Source organism: Mesocricetus auratus, unplaced genomic scaffold, assembly GCF_017639785.1.
Source record: "Mesocricetus auratus isolate SY011 unplaced genomic scaffold, BCM_Maur_2.0 Super-Scaffold_100011, whole genome shotgun sequence".
NCBI lineage: Eukaryota > Metazoa > Chordata > Mammalia > Rodentia > Cricetidae > Mesocricetus > Mesocricetus auratus.
The window spans coordinates 59,904,176-59,925,283 of record NW_024429195.1 but is presented as its reverse complement, the minus strand read 5'-3'; the positions used below and the strand labels follow the sequence as shown (position 1 = coordinate 59,925,283).

At 36.3% G+C, this 21,108-nt stretch overlaps 1 protein-coding gene across 7 annotated transcripts in view; it reads right to left on the bottom strand.

Moving 5' to 3' along the window:
• The window catches only part of Nav3 (neuron navigator 3), a 698,200-nt gene that overhangs the window by 33,342 nt on the left and 643,750 nt on the right, over positions 1 to 21,108 (bottom strand). For 6 of the 7 annotated variants that reach the window (XM_013111900.3, XM_040754919.1, XM_040754921.1 and 3 more), the window contains 6 exons: positions 19,772 to 19,849; positions 15,441 to 15,524; positions 7,283 to 7,394; positions 2,560 to 2,681; positions 1,773 to 1,793; positions 921 to 1,093 (listed from right to left, as the gene is read on the bottom strand). In XM_013111900.3, coding sequence (XP_012967354.2) covers positions 921 to 1,093; positions 1,773 to 1,793; positions 2,560 to 2,681; positions 7,283 to 7,394; positions 15,441 to 15,524; positions 19,772 to 19,849 — 590 coding nt within the window. The remainder of the gene's footprint in view (positions 1 to 920; positions 1,094 to 1,772; positions 1,794 to 2,559; positions 2,682 to 7,282; positions 7,395 to 15,440; positions 15,525 to 19,771; positions 19,850 to 21,108) is intronic. The other variant, XM_040754920.1, reaches the window with a different exon arrangement.

The window sequence follows — 21,108 nt, the reverse complement described above, 5'->3', positions numbered from 1 at the left end:
CTAAGCCAACAATTTCAACCCACGCCAGCAAGCTAGCTGAAAACTATCTCAAAGTCACATCCACTATATCCTTAGTGCTTTGTTGAAGTTTTATGGATAGCTTCGTTAGAGACAACCTGTCAAGAGATTCTTTGTATTAAATTATAACTCCATTTCAAATCTGAATGCTTAGGTAGTTGGTCACAAAAATTTTTCTTATATAAGTGATGAAATTATGTTGTCAAAGTATAGTGGTATATTCCCTTTGCAGTTCTATGATGGTCATTGTCACTGAGCATAGAAGAAAATTTGCATTAAATACTTTATTAAACATATGGAATTATCTTTCCTACTATTAACATAAAGAATTTTTCTTCTACTATCAGAATTTGGCTGCTATAGAAATGTCATGTTATTTAATGCAATCGAAGATAAATGGATTTTTAGTTGGTTTTGGAAACTAACGTTTAGTTGAAAAGCAAGGGACTATGTGAGGCTGTTACACATGCAAAGGATTTTAGAAAAGGACAAAAAATCCATGGCTAGGTTAGAACCTGTGTCTTCACAGTTTCATGCAACACACTCTTTTACCGGGATCTATGCTTGTAGATCACAGGGCCATTTTTTCGTTTCTTGGGTGGCCAGACAAGGGGTGACCTGCACATATGCACAGTTAGACAGATGCATAGATAAATGCAAGTAAAAAAAAAGAAAAGAATGATTTAGAAAAGTGTAGAATGAATTGAGAAACACCAGATACTAATAAGAAATAAAAGAGAAACAGATATTGTCCATCATTCCCAGCAAGAACTGAAATGATGGATAGAAACAGATGCTGTGTTTGTGAGAGTGAACCTGACTGCATTTACCATGTAGCCACAGGCCTGGGCTTAGGTCAGTTTTGAAGAGTAGGTCAAAATGCTACAAAGGGAGTCACTTACGCTGAGGCCGACTGGGAGGGCTTCATAGATGTGGTACCACAGTCGCCAGCATTGTGGGGTAGCTTGGGGGATGCTGGCAGAGAGGAATCTGTCAGCTCTTCAATGTCCGAATGTGAGGAAGGTGGCTTGGTGGACTTTTTCTTCCCAAAGGCTTGTTTGAAAGAGCTTCTCAGCTGCAAGAAGGACAGACGTTACGTTTTTGTCCATCTGAACTCGGAGGGATCGGCTGTGGGGCGTTAGTTTGCAGGTGCCATCCTAGCCACTGCCTGGGGTCAGTATATATAAGCAGAGTATTAACAATGGCAGCACAGTACCCTAAGACATCAGTACTGTGCTTTGTGTCTCCCTTTTGTCCTTGTATTAATCCAGCGCAGCGCAAACATGGAGGGCTTTTAAATAGTGCGAGGTCAAGGGCATGGCTGTCAGAGCTCTCATTTAAAACTAAGTACCTTGAAGAGATCTCTGTTCCCAAGGCTTCTCTCTTCAAGGCAATTTGTTTTAAATGGCCACTTTAGTGCTACAGTCAAGTCATATCCTGCTGACAGTACGAACTTAAAAAGCAAAATGAAATCAAATTCACCTAACACTTTATTAATTGCGATCTTTTTTCTATTCAAATTCCCAATTCCAAGACTATTCAAAAACGGAATTGGTATCCCCTACAGCTCTATTCAAAAAGTGGTTTTACTTCTCTTGAAAATTCGAGATTAAAATGAAAAGGCACAAAGAAAAGACATACAAGGTAATCTGTTTTTAAAAGGTATAACAGCCTGCTGCCAAAATGAATAGCATTCATGCCAAGGTAGGGTGTTTTGTATAGGTGCATGCCAAATGTTCACGGTTTATATTCACCTGACTTCCTCTAGAGTTCACCTTGCAGAAACATGAAAGAGTGTGGAATTACAAATCAAGGGAATGAAGGCTGATCAGTATTTTAAATTATTACCTGCATAAACATTGTTTTAAAACAAAAAGATATTTGTTTCCATTACTTACAGAAAAGCACCAGTAAAAGTCTCAACTAGTTTTGAGTGTGCTTAAAAAGTTATATTTATGTGAAGGTTGACTTTTGTCTCGAGGTACTGATACAAATTCTGTTCTTCACTGTCCCACTATTTTCTTGCTGATTAATGTGGTCATAAATAAAGATAAAACATCTTGAGTAAATGTACACATAGTTCTTTTGAAGTTCATTTCTATATTTCTAACTATGGTCCATTTCTGTATTCCTACTATGCTCTGTTGGATATATACATATATGCCAATAGAAACTAACACAGTTGATTGATTGAGAGCTGGTGCTTTCTTCACTACACATTCTGTAGAATCTGAGAGTTTGGGAGGACTTAGGTTTCAAGATTTCTCCTTTCCCTCTTCCACCGTTTCCACCATCCTTCTCCCAATCACATTTTTCCTCCTCATCTCCATCATGTTTACAAAGCCTCGCTCCAGCATGTGCGTCCTTGAGAACCATGTCTGCCTAACATTAGGAGAAGTAAAGAAGTGAAGAACTCCATCTCTGAATGGGGCTCTGTCAATTGCTGGAGATTTCTAACCCCTGACCCCCCACTCCCCCGAAGGAAAAAGCTAAGTCCCTGAGTCATCACAAGTCTGAATTTGACAAGAAGGGGCATCTTACCCAGTTTTTCTTCTTCTTTTTCTTGGAGTCGGCATCATTACCACTGCCAATGCTGGAGTGGCTCGTGGCACTGTTGATACTAGAAACACTTTCGGAGGAATGCTGCCTTCTGATGCGGAGATCTAGCAACAGACAGAGGGTATCAAGTTCACTTTCCATCTCATCTGAAGACACAGAGTGTGTGGATTGAAAACCAAGCAAGCCTTTCTACAGTTCACTGCAGTGCAGGTTTGGTCCAATGCATTTAATAAAGTATAATGGTATTTGTTTTAATTAGCTGAGTTCTATCCATGAAGAGTCAATGGGAATCTCACATGGGCCTGTGGCACCGGTGGTTTTAATAGTTTTGAGTTCAGCCCAAATTTGAGTGGCTTAGCTTGTGATTTTTACCAATATGTAAATTAGACAGCCCTTCCAAAATGGTTTGTTTCCAATGATTACTTCCATGGAGCAAATGGAAATTTACAAGATGTTAAAAATTAATTCTGTCCTTTTAGCATTTGTGCTATGAAAAAAGTTTCCAAGGGCAAACTCATTAGCTTTCCATTTCATGGAATCTACCAGACTAGTGCCAAAACAATTCTTCCTTGCAATTCATGCCATCAAGCACATCATTTCATAACTGAGGGGCGTGACCAACAAAGAAGTTCTGTAACTTGACCAAGGTTAAATAAGGGACAAGGAGAAACATCCAAGTGACACCTGACTGAATTAAACCCCCCATATGCTTGTGTCCTTAATTTCTGTGAAAGAGAAAGTTGAAGTAGGGTATTTGTGAATTAAGCAGAAAATAACTTTAATACAATTCTTACAAACACATGCCTGGTCCCTGACCCAACATAGAATAGTAGCACCCAAAGCAATGGAATGCTGAAATGACCTGATGTACATTATAGTGACAGCAATGAAATTTGTTTAATTACTGAATACAGTCTTCATATGGCTACATATCTGAAAATGGGTGGTTTGACCATTGGAGCTACAATAAATTTTATTATCTATTGCATGGCTATGATACATATTTCAGCTTAGAGAAGATACTGGGAAGAGAACAGTATTTGGTAGTCAATATTTTACAAAGGCAAATACTCATTCCAAGTAATTGGCTTATAGCAATTAGAGATATTAGAATTAAAACTTAAATTGAAATTTTATCTATTTGCAAAAACCTGATATTGTCAATGGGACACTAAGAACATTTATAAAGTAAAACTTGAACTTGCTTTTAGGATATTACTTGTATATTTCATTTGTATCAATATAGATTCGCCTAAAATAAATACTTCAATGGAACTTGTAGGATGTCAAAAATTACTATATAGCATTTAAAAAGTTTCTTTTCTGAAGGGAAACAGTGACAGAGTGGATCTGAGGACGGGGTGACTTGGAGGAGGGAGGGGAAACTTCAGTTGGGATATATTGAGAAAAGAATCAAAAAAAAAAAGAAGAGAAACTAAAACTAAAGTATGATCCATTTTATCAATTTAATAACAAGAATAACAGATGTCAGTGAAGTATAAATTATTTTGAAAGAATAATGGAAGCAAGTGCATGTCTAAAGAGGATACATATGTAGAATGAAATATAATCTTCATAGTAATATACATACAACCAATACTTTAGGATTTCCAGCAAGATAATCATATTGACAAATCTTATAGAAGGATAGAAGTAGTACTATTTCTTCAAAATCCTTGGAGTTTGGTCTCTTATAACTGTTTTTAACAGTAATGATGAACACACTTAGTGTTTTTAAATGCCTAAAATATTATTAGTCTGAAACCTAGATCAATGGATTCACATGTCCTGTTTTTATTTGACATATAGAAGACTGTTATCATTTAATCTACTAATACAGAAGTCATGTGGGGTAACAGGATAATCTTCTTATTTCAGTTTTTTTTGCTGGTAACCATGAGCTGTGCTAACAGACTGGTAATAAACAAAGTATAAAAATTTAGAGAACAACAACCAGGGGCTAACAGGCGGAATCTTGCCAGTTTGACCTGTGCGGAAAAGTGGTGGCTCACTGTATTCATTTATCTTAGGGCGAGATATCAAACATGTAGAGAAAATTGCAGTTTAAAAGTTACAAAGACAGTAATTTAAGCTGGTCAGCTGGATAATCAGTGAAAGCTGCATGGTTTGTACAGTCAACTATTTTCACCATGCAATACCAGATGTCAATAAAATACAAAGAACATGTTTGTAGTCACAGGGCTGGATCTCGTTTTAATATTTTAGAACTATAAATCATTCTGTATAGTCAACTGTCCCATCTTTTGATCATTCTAAAAGTGTAACATTTAAGTATTGTTAATGCTTCTGGATGAATTTAGACCTAACTTCTTACCCACCCCATACTTCCAGGCAAAGAAATCTCTGTGTTTGAATTCTAGCAGATACAGTAAGCTACCTGTTGCCTAAGGTAAAAGGAATCCTTCCAGAAAGTTTCACTTCAGTGACTTGTGTTGTATGGAGGAAGGGATTAAGCCATTTTAAAGCCCTTCTGGACCTATTTGCGACATGAAGATTTAGAACATAAGCTGCTTTATTACGGCTCTGAGATAAGCTTTAAATATGCAGTAATTTTCCATGCAGCATATGAATCAACTTCTCCACATGGAAAGTTGCTGAATTCTTAACAGATGTAGCTCAAGAAAATGAGTCTTTTTTTCACAGACAGTATAGCCCTTTATGTATTTTGTTTTGTAAAATTTAAATTCAACTATATAAATTTTGATTTTATTATTCCTTTCTGTAAACATTGTATGAGCCTCCTCGTGGTGGTTTGAATAGACATGGCCCCCATAGACTCATGGGTTTGAATGCTTGGTCCATAGGGAGTAAGACTGTTAGGAAGTGTTGTCTTGTTGGAGTAGGTGTGGCCTTAATGGAAGAAGTATGCCACTGGTGGGTAGACTTTGAGGTCTCATAAGCTCAAGGCAGACCTAGAGGCTCAGTCTTTTCCAGCTGCCTTTGGATCCAGATGTAGAAGTCTTAGCTCCTTCTCAAATCATCCTACAATGACAATGGACTAAACCTCTGAACTCTACGGAATTAGTCTATAGTAACTGATCAACAATAACAGGTCCATAATAACTACTACAGTACCTATGGAAATGAACATGGAAGTTTCTCACAGAAACTAGTAGTAGAACTATCATGTGACCCAACTATACCACTCTTAGGTATATACTTGAAGGATTCTAAATCATCAGACCTTAGAGACACTCACAAAGCCATATTCATGTGGCAATATCCTAACAACCAAGATAAGGAGGTAGCCTAGATCTTCACTGACAATGATAATAGGTAAAGACATTCTGGCACATGGGATTTTACTTAGCTGCCAAAACAACAAAATCATTACACTTGTAGAAATAGATGGGACTGGAGGTCATTATGCCAAGAGATATAAGCCAAGCTCAAAAGACAAATCAATATTTTCTCTCATGTAAAGTGTAGAATTAAATTTATATGTTTATGTAGGACATGAAAGCAGAGACTGGTTGTGAGAGGGGATGAAAGGACCAGATAGGGTGGTTGAGGAGTAGACACATTAATAGAACATATGAACCATGAAAGCAAAAGATAGAACAATTTTCAGGAAGGTAGGAGACCAGAAAGAGGGGAAGAAGGGTGAGAGAGTGTGTGAGGGGAGCTAGAAAAAAATATAAAGACATATATGTATGAAATGTCATGATGATTAAAAATACGCTTCATAAGAACAATGTATAATAGCATGAATATTATCAAAAAGTAAGCATTTCAGCCGGGCGGTGGTGGCGCACACCTTTAATCCCAGCACTCGGGAGGCAGAGGCAGGCGGATCTCTGTGAGTTCGAGGCCTGGCGGGACCGATAGCCTCTGAAACAATACAGAGAAACCCTGTCTCGTAAAAACCAAAAAAAAAAAAAAAAAAAAGTAAGCATTTCAAGTGTAAGCGTTTGGGCATTAATAGTAGAATCTGTTTTCCTTTCTAATACAAGAATTTTAAAGATTTAATTAATTCCTGGACAAAATAGTTTTGGTGGAAGGATGGAAATAGAGGGTGTCATCCAGTGTGGTTGAAGAGTGGTTAGTAATTGAAGATGCTGAAAGAGTGCAAAAATTATTTTCCAGAATTTACCTGAAACTGAGAAAAGTGGTGATAAGATATCCAGGATTTAGGATAGGATTTTAAATGGAAGGAACCATGGATGTACTCAAACCTGCTGATAATCAGGACATAAATAAACAGAACATATGTAAATAAATTAGGACTTAAAAAACAATGAGCATTTCTTCCATGGCATCCCAAGGCATGGGGATGGGGGCAAAGAATCACATAAGCATGGTGACGGTACATTTATCTGGCTCCTGGTTAAGTTAAAACTCTGCCTATAGGAAATGTTCCTTCTCACTGACCTTGCTCCCAGTGTGCATTGGATCTCAATTAGCATATTCATTGCTAGGCTTGATTTGCTTGGAGTCAGACATATTAAACAATTCTCAAGCTACTAGCTTCAACCTACTAGTTCAAGTAGAAGAAAAATGTGTGTATGAGTGGATATAATTTCATAACTTAAAAATCACTTGATAATGAAAGCTAATTCTCACAGGGGCTACAATTCAGAAGAAACTGAGGTGGCACCATCTAGTCAGTGAAACTTTACTGCAGCTAATGTAGAAAACTAATGTTTATTCTCTGGGATGACACAGGGAACAATTTTAAGTATACCTTTGGGAGGGTGGTCTGGGCCGTTCAGTGCACCCTGAATGGCCGCCTGGGCAGCAGAGTTCTGGGCTTTCAGCATTTCAATGGTTTCCCGCAGTTCTATAAGTTCAGATTCCTGTGGAATGAGCAGAATTTGAAAGTTTAATGTCTAGGAAAAAATAAAACCTCATTGTTCACAGTTTATTGTCAAATGAGTTTGATATTACTTAACCATAAACTCCTGAAGGAGTTGCATTCTTGGCTGACCTTGTCAAATTGTATCTAAATTTTTGTTAGCTAAAGAAGGAATTTAAAGAATTCTATCCTATCAAGGCAGTCTCAATAGTCCATAACTCTTACAAAGGGAGGTACATGGCTGATCCCTTCAATGCAATGCAAGACAAAGTACCACTCATTTTAGCATTACCCATGGGAACAACAGATATTAAAACTCTAATATTTCAATATGACACTATGCTACCTTTGCTGTCCAATGGAAATCCCAATTTTAGATTTTGTTTGAAATGCTTTGTACTTTGGGAACTGACTCTGTCTCCAAGTGTAAATCTTGGCACCCATTCCAAACTTAGTTCTTTGAACTGTCACCTTACTATGTTCAGGCGGCATCTTAAAGTCACCTTAGAATTCTAATATTTTTTTTAATGTATCAGTGAATGGAAACATGAAATACAAAGTCCTTACAGACTAAATTAGTAATAATGTTAGTGTCCTTTCTCAGTGTCACATAGGTTAAGAGGGAAAGCTAGGCGATTTAATTTCCTTGTAGAAAACTGTTGCCCAGTAACAACTCAAATCTTGGCTACACACTACAGTAACTGGAAATGACATGGGAAATTAAACGGATTCATAATCGGTGCCTATTTGCTTCCCTCTTCCTTTTTCCCATTTTCTGAGAAAAGGTTTCACTCTGTTGCTCAGGCAACAATACAATGTCTCAGCCTCCCAAGTGCTGGGTTATAGTCTTGAGCCTCATGCTATATTTTATATATCTGTTTGCTTGAGTATATCACATATTCATGTATAGATACTGATTAGATTTAAAAATAAATGCTTATATTATGGACTTTAGACATTTTGTAAACAAAAACCCCATCATGAAAATTAGAAGAAAATTACTAAATCTATACGTAGGATTTCAAATAATTTACTGTAACCATTCATCTCTCATGAAGGAAACATCACTCTGTAGACAGTCTACAAGCCAGTTCGTCATAAAAACTTAGTCTCCCCAACTCCTACATTTTGTGCCTTGCCCAATAACTATAAGCAATTTTACTAAAACTTAATGTTTCCACTCAAAACCCCCGAGAAATAAAGTATTTACTGGAAATTGATTCACATAATTTAAAAATTAATTTTATAACCAGTGCTTAGGTGAGTGTTAAATTTTAATTAAAGTCAGACTTTCATCCTTGGTTTGGAACCAATGATGCTTATGCTGCAGATTTAAAAATCAGCTTAAATATTTGACTTCGGTTTTTAGGAAGAAATGGAAAAAAGATTTTATGCAAATGTTTAATAATCGAGCTTAATTTTGAACTAGCTGAATTATTTAAGTGTCAAAGCTTTAATCTCTTCTAAAGAAGTTTATTTCATAATTTTTATTTGTTTTGGAGATAGGGTTTCCCTATGTAACCCTGGCTGTCCTGGAACTAACTCTATAGATAAGGCTGGCCTTGATCTCACAGAGATCCTCCTGCCTCTGCCTCCAGAGTGCTAGGATTACAGGTGTGCACCACTACACCTACTTTTTTTCTATAAACTTTTAAAAGCGGAATACTCACAGAATGTTTCTTTTTTATAACATTGTGTTTAGTATACCGTAGAAGAATGATCACTTTGTAAAATTAAGGTTCACTTTGAAAATGGCAGATATCTTTAGATTAGTTGTTTTAGTGGTGGTTTAGTAAAACTAAGTGAAGAATAACTAGAATCATAATTTACCGTATGATGTTTGAAATCATATTTACCATATGATGTTTGAAAATTTCCATCTGTTAAAAAAACTAGTTGGTCTGAATTCATGTTGGTATTTGTTTAGGGGAGCTTTCTAAGCATAACTAACTGCCCATAAGAAATTTCATAAGACATCAATTAAGCTGATAGCTAAATTCCACATGAATTGATATAATTTGTTCAAACCTATACTTCTTATTCCCTACATCTGAAAAAAGTTCTGTTAATGAGACCTACTCTCATTTTGTCATTCAAGATACAACCATGACCTTTCTGAGAATTTCATGTGGTTTTTACCTTTTGACAAATATTCTTTCCCTTACAGTCCAAAATGAAATACCCCTATGTTTGTGAACTCTTCTCCTGTCAGAAAAATAAAACAAAAAAGGTCCCTTCTATACCAGTTAATATAATGTCTTATTTCATTGCTGAGAGATCATTCTTTTGGATCAATTTATGATTCAGCAAATGCTGGACTGATTTTATGAAAAGTTCTGGTCTACACTCAACAGATATATTTCTTCTCCAAAGAATAATACATCAGATTTACTACTCACATCTTTAGTATGCATAATCCTAAAGTTTATATAATAGTATGTAATAGGATGTATTTCAACTAGGGAGTATGGATGCTATATGAAAACATCAAAACCTTCACAGCCTATTACAAATAGAAAGTCTCAGCATGGTTAATAAATAGAACTATCCTCATTGGGTAGTAAGAAAGTCACGGTTCTCTTTCTTTCTTCCTTAGTAGTAGATTAGAAATGAACATAAAGCTTTTTAAATATTTGACTAGGATATAGAAACTACTCTGAGAATATGTCATATAGGTAACTGTGAAGTCTGTCATGCAATATAGTCATTCAGACTTTCTCTGAAACACAAGAGAAAGCACATCTAGCTAATTCCACAAAGATCCTTGAGAATTAAGATGTTGGATCTTATTTTCTTGTCTCTTCCCAATTCCTGTAATAAATTCAAGATAACACAGTCATGACTCCTGTAGACCATGTAAAAGTATACTTTTATGTGTTTTTTGATATTATTGTATAAAACCATTTCGATGAATTTCATCACTGTGGATAGTTGCCATGAGTCTTTTAGGCTAGCCAAGTTATGTTATGAAGGTCATACTTGAAATGCCTTCAAATCAAGTATTTCCTTCATTCTAGCCTTTGATGTTCTTCTCAACCCAGTTTGCTAATTGTACTTGACTTCTTTCAAAACTTCTAATTAATAAAGTTCACTAAAACTCCTACAAGCTTGACAATACATCTTGTGAAACAACTGAACCTTCTAGGCAAGGCTGTTAAATTTTACACTAAATCTGTGTTTACTTTTTAACAATGTCACTCAGTTAATCTCACAGCTTAGTTGTGTTTTTCTTGTCCTCAGTCTGTATGCTTGCCTTGAAATCTTGCTTGTTTTTTTCTTATAAAGGACCCTTGAATGTTTACTGTATCTAAATTCAGATGAAAGGACTTCATCAAATCTTAGTATTTTTAAATTTAAAGATTCATATTCATCTTTTTTGGGGGGAGCATTTCGAGACAGGATTTCTCTGTATTGTTTGGGAGCCTGTCCTGGAACTTGCTCTGTAGACCAGGCAGGCCTCAAACTCACAAAGATTCACCTGCCTCTGCCTCCTGAGTGCTGGGATTAACGGTGTGCACCACCAACGCCCAACTTAAAGATTCATATTCATCTTATGCTGTAAAACATTAATAGGTATATCATCTGATTCTAGAGATAAGGTTTTTTTTAAATACTTCTAGATGGAAAATGTCTGAAGATAAAATATGGAAAGAAACAAGGGGGATCTCATGGACCCATCATAGGATTGATTCAGACCCTCTGAACGTGGATGTCAGTGAGGAGGCCTCAGCAATCTATGGGGCCTCTGGTAGTAAATCAGTATTTATCCCTAGCATATGAATGGACGTTGCGAGCCCACTCCACATAGAGGGATATTCTCTCAGACTAGACACACAGGGGAGGGCCTAGACCCTGCTCAAAAGGATATGACAGACTTTGAAGATCCCTCATGGAATGCCTCACCCTCCCTGGGGAGCAGAAAGGGAATAGGTAGAGGGCTAGTGGGGGTGCAGGGGAAAAGGGGAGGGAGAGGGAACTGGGATTGACATGTAAAACAAGCTTGCTTCTAATTTAAATAAAAAATAGAGAAAAATATGGAAAGATAATTGCCTGAACTCAATATCTATAGGCAACTAGTGTGAGCATCTCTTGAATTTTAAATCCCACATGTTAGTGTCTATTACATTAGCAAATTCAAACAAGATTTTTAGTTCTATTAAACTTTCACATGTCAAGCTGTGCTTGGCCATTTTAATGATTTGTACCACAGCCTTTCCAGTTGATATTTTGTGAAAAAATAAGCCTCCCATCATTCTTTTGGCTACTTTTGCTTAGGCTGTTTTGTCTTCATGAAATACCATCTAATATATCCCCCTGAGTAAGTCTTCTTCATCCCCACTAACATGAGGATCTAAGATGACCTGGTTCCCTTTTAAAATGCTCGTGGCTGTCCAGAGCTCCATCTTTAATGGAGCCATTGTTTTCTGCCTCCTGAGTTATTCATATGTATCTTTCTGCTTTCTGGACTGTAAGTATATAAAAACAGTACTCTGGCATGAACATTTGGCAAAAGAATCAGAGTTACTTGGCATCTGGAAGCAAGAAAAATTATTAAGGATACTATTCAAGGAAGTTATTTTGGTATATAAATTGAAGTAATATTTCCATGTACTTTTAATGCCATGTGATGTTTAGAATCAGTTTGTTCAGTGGAGTTTAACACTATGTGGACTGTGATATTTTCCTAATATTTTTTATCATCATCTGTTACATATCAGAATAAAAAATTCCAGGTAGGATATATACATTTATAAGAACCCACACATATGATGACTATTAAAATAAATTTGAATCATATACATACATGCCCATTTTTATGTATGTGCATTTCACACACAAAACATGAAAACTTCAGGAAAATTCTATCTATGACCTAACTTACTCTTTTTTGAAAAATGTACATATTCTTTCTGGAGTTTTTAATTCCAGCAGATACCTATATCTATATATGAAAACAGGGGTAGGCAAATAATCAATCTACTATTTTTTAATCCACATTATTTTTTTCTTAACCCATAAACCCTAAATATAAACTTGGTGAAAAATTTAATGGGTAAATGAACCTTGGATCTCCAGAGACCGAGCTTAAAGACAAGGCTTTATATTCTTGTTGCTTTTTCTTAGGATTGTTGGATCGCCAGAGAGTAACATACCATTTTTTTATCTTAGTTCCCTTAAGAAATGCCTTTCCTGAAATATGATTAAATGTTATGCCCTCAGCTTTTAGAAAAATGTCTAAGTGAACAATGTGTTTTGTCTTCTATTATTCCATGACCCCAATTTAAGAATCCTTGAGATACATTTATCTTTAAATACAGGGCCAAGATGTTAGTCTGTTCAATCTAAATTACACTCTTCTGGTCAGACAATGAGAAGAAAACCTACCAAGAAATCTCTCTTTGTTCCTCATCTTCCTTGGAAGCTGGTACAATTTAGGGCTTTGTGGCTGAGCCATGCGGTTTAGATACATTGTCATATACATTCATCTGCTGGTTTGAATCAGTTTCTCTTACTGAATTGTGACTCAGTGCAAATTATTTTATAGGAAAATGTGAATTCAAAAACTTGAGGTGCATAAAGAGTCACCAAGGGAGCAAGGGAAATTTCACACATGATATTTCTAGACAATTTCAATAATTTTGGTTATGTTATTTTAAGTATATTATGTATATAATGACAAAGGTTATATAAAGGAGTTATATTTAAATTATTTATAGATTATCCCTAGATACTATAAGTTAACATACTTGTGTATCTTACATAATTCTATCGGAAAATTTACTTGCATACAGATAAAAGAGTTAAAGGAAATATGAAAGGATTGTCAAGAGTCACTATTGAATTTGATTTCTTCCAGATATCAATCACAATGAATGCTAACCACTACTTCCAGAAATAAATACAACATAAGCCAGGTATGAATTAGTTTACATTCTTTACCTTTGCATGTGTAATTGTGCATGGTGTGCATGTATGTATGTGTACAAGCATGGGTGGATTTTGAGTTTGACATTGGGTATCTTTCTAGATTATTCTTTGCCTTATGTTTTTCAGGTCTCTTGATGAACCTGAATCTAGTTGTCTAGCCAGCTGGTTCTTGGAATTGCTTGCGTCTGCCCAACCTACCCACCACAAAACCCACAATGTAGGATTATAAGTGGACCCTCATAACCATTTGGCTTTTACACTGGGTACTAGGTGATCCTTACTCTAGATCTTACATTTCCCTTGCAAAAGATTTACCCAACAAATGCCCCAGTTCATCTAGGGTTTTTATAAGGCAAAAAAAAAAAAAAGAGAAATGCTCAAGAAGTAACATTTCTAGACTGCCTCAACGCATGTGATGCAGTCATAATATTTTTGTTTATTTTTCATGATGATCCTATAAGGTACTTATTTGCTATTATTGTGACTTCTACAGGTATCATTGGTTTAAAGTAATAGTCCAAATGTTAAACCAGTGAATTTGAGGTTACACTCTCTCAAAATTAGATAATTCTATTTTGTTTTGTGTTTGAAGGCAGGGTTTTCTGTGTAAAGCTCTGGCTGTTACGGAACTCACTCTATAGACCAGATTGGTTTTGAATTCACAGAGATCCACCTGCCTCTGCCTCTCAAGTACTGGGATTAAAGGTGTGCACCACCACCACCACCTAGCTATGATTAGGTAACTTAAAAGGCACAACCAGAATTCATGCTCAAGGATTCCAGTTCCAAAGCCATTAGATGTTCTTTCCTGCTTGGCTACTTAAAGGGCCCTAGAATCCTGTTTGCTGGGTTCTTATGCAGCGGTCCATAATAAAGAAGGAAAAGATAATAGGGAAGGACGGAAAGAGAAGAATGAGAGGAGAAGGAGATAAGTTGGGGAAGGAAGGAAGGTAGTAGGAGAGAAGAGAAGAGGAAAGTTGAAGAACTCACAGAGGTTTGTTAGACACCCTTCTATCAGGTTTGATGAAATTGGACACCATATTGTCATGTGCAGAAATCTGGAATCTAGAATAAACTAGAGGTCCCTTTTTTGGTTGTATTAGGCATTTATACAAAAATATTAGATTACCTCCCCTTTAATTTGACTGCTCATGTACTTTCTAAAAACAAATTTTATATACTTAGAAAACTTGGTAATGTAACAACACCTTACTATAGCTGAACTCAAAACTGAAGATATCCCTATAGGTAAATAGAGGCATAAGCTGTAAACATCCAGAACTTCTTAGAATGTAGATCCGTTTGGGAATTAGATGACTACAGGGACTGCTGTTCATGTTTCCTATATGTAGGCTTTCTAAAATATTTCCAGGAACTTCAGAGACTACCCCAGCTTCTGCCAACAATACCAAGAAGGACAGGGGCACTGGACTGACAGCAGGGAAGAAAACTGGTCTTCATGAGAGTGGCCAAAATCTTCCATGATAGATTGGAATATTTAAATATACTTGCATCTGAGAACTAAATTCTGTTCCCTTTGTTTTAGTATTCTTTATTCCTTACTATAAAATGTCTTGCATGAATTTGTTACTTCAAATAAACATAGCATCTCAGATGCCAACTAGTTTTTTGATACAAAAATGCATAGAATTGTCACTATCATAACTGGTACATTCTGATGTCCTTTACTCTGGAATCCTGATATCATTTCCAGGTATCCTTCTTGATGTGTCTGCCTACATCCATGGTTTACTAATGGGCTTATGGACTAAGCATTTGTGAAAATTCTCACTTAAGTACATTTCTTGTTAACTACAAAGCAATTTGGGACTATTTGAATCCTCCTATATAAAGCTTCCTCTTGACATTTAGTTTTCTTTGACATTCAGTTGTAGCTGGAAATCAGGAGACAGACCTGTATGGAAGGACTTTGTGTGCATTTGTTTCTCTGTGTCCCAATATAGACAATCCGATTGTGGCTTTAAATTATAACTGGAAAATAAACGGTACATCTCCTCATTGTTTCAGTGTAGCACAGAATGGATGCTCTGCCTGATATTTAGCACTCTTCAAAGTGTACTATCTCCTTTCAAGCCTCAGTGGCAATTACTGACCATACCTTTTGTTCTGCTGTCATGGTCAGACTCTGCAATCGGCCAGTCATATTCCCTAAACTCTTTTCAAAAGCTGCTACAAGGTGAGCCTGCAAAGAAAAGAGAAGGAAGATAGTTAAAAATGTCAGAGTCTCCTGTGGCTAAGATAAAGCCCTTCATTTTACAAAATGCTTAATTTCAGCTGTTCCAACGTTTTAAGTGCTGTGACTGTCATAGTTAGTTCTCAGTGATGACACCCCTTTAACACATATCTTCATTCGCCATTTCTAAACCTTGGTTTCCTAAAATCAGTGTTTCGGTTATTTGACATTTAATGTGAGCTCGGCCTCTAAAAGGGGGTGGTATTTTTGCAAATAACAACACCTCCTGACTTGCACATCATGCAGTGATCTGACACCCAAAATGCCGAACACATTTCCCAGCTGCCAAGCTTTTAGAAAGAAAGCCCAAAAGGAGGTCACTGAAACAGTCAATGGACAAATGTTCCTCATTTCCCGACTTCTGTGATGACCTTTGAAGATATTGTTAGCGCTTCTATTGTGAGGACATTCTCCTTCAAGTGTCAGACATCTGCCGACAGCTAGAACATTATCTTCTCTCTTTTTCTACTTACAAAGAACGGAGCGGGAAAGAGTTGTCTCCACTTTCAAATCTCTGTAATAAAAGGGCTTCTCTCCCCACTTTTGATTCCCTTGAGCTAAAGAATTCAAGCTAGGCCAGGCAGAAGCAATCCCATGGCCAAATGTAACACTAAACTTCGGGGGAGCTGGGGGGCTTTACTTTCAGTTTTAGGGGATTATAGGTATTCTAGCATACAACAGTCACACTTGTGGTTAGGGATGCCTGAAGGTACAGTTGTAAACAAGGCCATTTCCTACTCACTTACCCGTGTGAGGTACAAATACCAAGCATGAGACGGTTCTTCTCTCAGTGCTATGACGTTAGAAACAACGGCTGGCACACTGTCTGAAACGGATGTAATTTACTGTGCTCCTAAAACAATCTACCAATTTAGTATTTTCTAATTTCAATCTGTAACTATCTAGGTCTTGGTAAAATCTGGTCAATTTTGGCAAAAGCTTGATTTTTTTTTTCCTGAAGGAAGGGTGTGATGGGTCCCTAATACATCGTTTTGGTTGCTGTAGCAGAGAAAGGATGACACACCTCCTATCAAATGGCTAAGAAAATCACCCCTAAGAGTCAGACTCTGATGGCGCATTCCATAATTAGCACCAGTGGCTTGTCTCATCACGGGGTACTCTTCACTGAAACTACACTATGGAGAAAAACAATTTGTAGAGAATACTGCCAAACCTTTGCAACACTCTTCATTCTCTCATTCAGTTACTGGGGTCTCCCTTTCCTGGGTTAGCCATTAGGTCACATGTATGTTGGCTGGGTTTTTTTTGATATTTTTTATATCTAAGCATGTATTCCCAAGCACTATGTATTAATTTGTCTAATTTTCAAAGTAACCATATCATCATGACTTTTTCTTCTTTTTAAATATTACTTTTGAAATAAGCCATTCATATCTTTAAATTTACAATATATTTGCCACAGTGGCTTTCTGTATTGATTACAATTTTATCTTTGCAAAATAACCCCACTATGTCCATGAAACAAGGTGCTAAATCTGGAAACTAAGGTTGCTACCTCCCTCATAGGGAACATGCAAAAAGAAAAAAAAATGTGCTTTGATAAAGGAAATAATTCTGAACACTGATATTTTACTTCTCAAAAGCCAAGAAAACAAATGTTTAGTTATTGAGCTATGGGCCTTTAATGTATGCATTTGAAGAAAATTACTTTGTGTACATTTAGTCAATTTAATAGAAATTTAAATTATGGAAATATTAGGACTATGAAGAACAGGTTATATGCATAAATTATTTTGATTATATCTTATATCTCCAAGTAATAATAAAATATTTAACATTAGAATATTCTGCTGCCTAGTCTTATGTCAATTTGACACAAGCTAGAGTCATCTGATTTTCAGGGTGGTTGCAGAATTACTAGATTTTTGACTTTGTATCAGCTTTTTTCAAAATATTTTTAAAATAGAGTAGAATGTATTTTATTTATATCAGCTAAAACAGAGATGCCTAACTCCTAGTTAAACATGGCTATTTCGCTAGGCTGTGATGGTGCACTCCTTAAATCCCAACACTTGGGAGACAGAGGCAGGCAGATCTCTGTGAGTCCTATAAAAGCTATTTCTTCTAATGGTCATGGAATTACACTATAGAATGTGATACACACAAGGAAAATTACTGTGATTTTTTAACAGCAGGTTCAAAAGTGATTATGTGTAATGCCTACATTGCATATATTGACATAGAATGAAATAACACTTTATTACACTAGCAGAATGACCTTTCTGTGCAGTCGCTTAAGGCTTAATGCAGCTGTTTCAGAGCACATCTGTAAGGAGGGAAGGACTACTGTGCACTGCAGTGACTGGAACTTCTCTGTTAGTCACACGAGAAGAATGCCCACTCAGTACCTTCCTGCTTTATCAATCTGCTCCATTGAACAGTGTTAGAACAAGTTTAAGCAGATTTGTTAATGTCAAGTCCCAGCATGGAACACACAAATCACAAAAATGAACTCACTAGGATCTAATACAATTGCTCATAGGTTAAGGGAAGTGCGTGTTCCTTAAATTATTACTAAATTGAAAAATACGCATCAAAATCTGCCTTTATGAAGTGTACCTACTATACTTTCATATAGCAGTCCTTCCTGTGGAGATCACACATGTAACCAAATACAATGCTTTCTTACAGTCTGCGGAAGTTAATAAATAGGTAAAGACTAAATGTAGCCAGTTCAGCTAATAAACTGTATGACTCCTAATAAAAGACCTATAAATAGAAATTGTTGTCAATTAGAAAAAAAATAACCAATGGGCTGGATGAAACCCAGGTGATAAAATGCTTGCCTGGTACATATGTGTACATAGGTCCAAGCCCAAGTAGTACAAAAGGAGACAAACATACAACAAAAACACTGCGATCATCATGGATGAGCTAGCCACTGAAGCTTCTTCCTTGAAGATAAACACAATCCAATGTATTGGTGGCTTTTATACCGATCCTTGTCTTCTGGATACAAGTTCAGAAATTCAACAGTCTATTAGTACTGTAGATATAGCATAAAATTTACAATTGTCCCAAAAACTATCCCTTTAGTAGTTAAACTTAGAAAATAGTGGATAAAAAGTCTTATTTTCTAGCAATGTTTAAAGAGGAAAAAAAATCTGCTTTTATTGTTAGGCATTTCCTAACAACTTTTCAACTTTATGAACAGTAATAGTCTATATCTCAAATGACTATTATTCCCCTAGAGTTAAAATAGAAAGTCAGCTCAGACACAGAGCTAAAATTAATTCACTGTGAGTGAAACGACATGTTTCCTGTGCATTCATTCATATGGCCATGCCATACACCATGGTCCTGCACCGTGTTCATTCTGCATACACCATGCTTTGTGGAGGAGAAAGAATACTTCTCCATGGAGGAGCAGAGAGGCAATAGTTGTGCAAAAGGGAGAAGCTCAAACCCACATGGCAGAAAGGACTGAGCTAAGCCTACAGAGGGCATATGGCAGCATTGCAGGGGCTCCCGACCCCCCTGCTGTTGCTTCTCACACGATTGCTCCCTGGCACTAGGCATAATGCCACATGCTCTCCTGTGTTACAGTTCATCTGCTTTGAGTCCTCCTAGGAGGGTGGAAAGAAATTCGATAGAAAAGGTTAATGTGTTGATGGTCTTCAGGGTTGTGTTTTCATGAAGGTAAGCTGCTTTAGCACCAGGAAATGCATTCTTCTAAATTGCTTAAAGAAGGGGTCCATTGCATTTTTGAGAGAGCTGCATTTTATAACAGTGGAGCTAAGTTTCATATTTACATTCAAGTTCATTTATTTGAAACTTTATTATATGCTTGATTAATCATTGAAAGAGGCAGGACCCATGAGAATTTTGCCTTCCACAGTCAAATGCTAAGCACCTTTATGTTTTGGCTTGAGAAAAATTCTTACATGTGGAATGACAAAAAGCAGACAACAAGAGGCAACATTTATAATCATGGTTATTGTTTGTAACTCTCTAATGTACATTTTTCCCATTGCTTTGTTTTATCCTGTTGTCACTCATTATTGGGATTTATATTTTATTAGTGAGTGGGCAGAAAACTTCAATTTCATGTGAGTTCTACCTTCCAGTGCCATACACCGTGTAAATGTGGACACGTTAACTTTGTTAATCAATCTATTCCCTCTGATTGGGTATAACTCTGTTCCGAAATCTTCAAACAGTAAAAGGCAACTTACATTGGCTGACAGCTGAGATGTCAGGGTAGCAACTTTCTCCTGGGATGCAACGAGCTCTCTCCGCAGCTTATGGATTTGCTGTGCAATTAAAAAGTCCAGTAAACCAAATGATCTGTTAAAATGAAGACTTCAGTGCAAGAAAGCAAGGATAGAAACCATGGAAAATCAGTAACAAATCCTTTTAGAAAGGTGAACGCCTGCCGGGCGTTGGTGGCACACGCCTTTAATCCCAGCACTTGGGAGGCAGAGGCAGGTGGATCTCTGTGAGTTCGAGGCCAGCCTGGTCTACAAGAGCTAGTTCCAGGACAGCCTCCAAAGCCACAGAGAAACCCTGTCTCGAAAAAACAAAAAAACAAAAAACAAAAACAACAAAAAAAGAAAGGTGAACGCCTGCTACAGTGCAGCTTCCAAATGCCACTTATAAAGAGAGAAATGAATCCCTAGCTTTAATGTTAGCACCCAGATCTGCTTATCAAACTGTACTATTGGCTCTACTTGTAAGTCCTACAGGATGGATGAAATAGTTCACTGTCTCTATAGAGTCTCTTCCTTCTAAAACAACAGTGTGATAAAAACTCAGGCATAAAATAATCTTTAAAAATTCACAAAGACTACATATTTTTCTTGATATTTTTATGTAAATGATATACCACACAATTTCTTTGAAAATCTCACAGATGTTTTTAATATATGTCTTAGTTTTCTATATTTTATATTATTTAAAAATGTATACACTATCTTATAATACACAAAAGCTGGATTTAAATATTTAATGAATCTGTATTAGAGAAAATATTTTTTTTCTTTCTAAAACAGAATATCATCATGTAGTCCAGGCTGTCCTCAAACTTGAGATTCTCCCGCTCAAGTTCTGGAGTGCAGGAATTATGAGTATGAATCACTATGTATAATATAAAGTAATTTTATGGGAAGGAACTTTAATGGTGAATATGTAAAATCTATCTAATGCCTCTTAGAATGTCTTTATCCAGTGACCTACTATTAGCTTCAAGCAGAAGTGTTTGTAGTAATCCAAAGTATAAAATGAGGGAGAAAATAATGAATATAGGACAGTTTACTACAGAAACTAACAAAGTAAATATTCTTAAATTATTTTTTTTTACTGATTTTCACTTTAATAACACAGACACATCAACATTACATCATATTTTGCATTTCAGTCAATCAGATATCATGTTACCAGGAAATGTAAACAGTGATTAAAATGGCAAATAATTTACAAGCATATGAAAACTGCTTCTGCAAATGTATTTCTGGTCTAAAGAGAATCCAGTCCTTCAGATGCCAAGTATTCTACATAGATGCTTCTCTTAAGA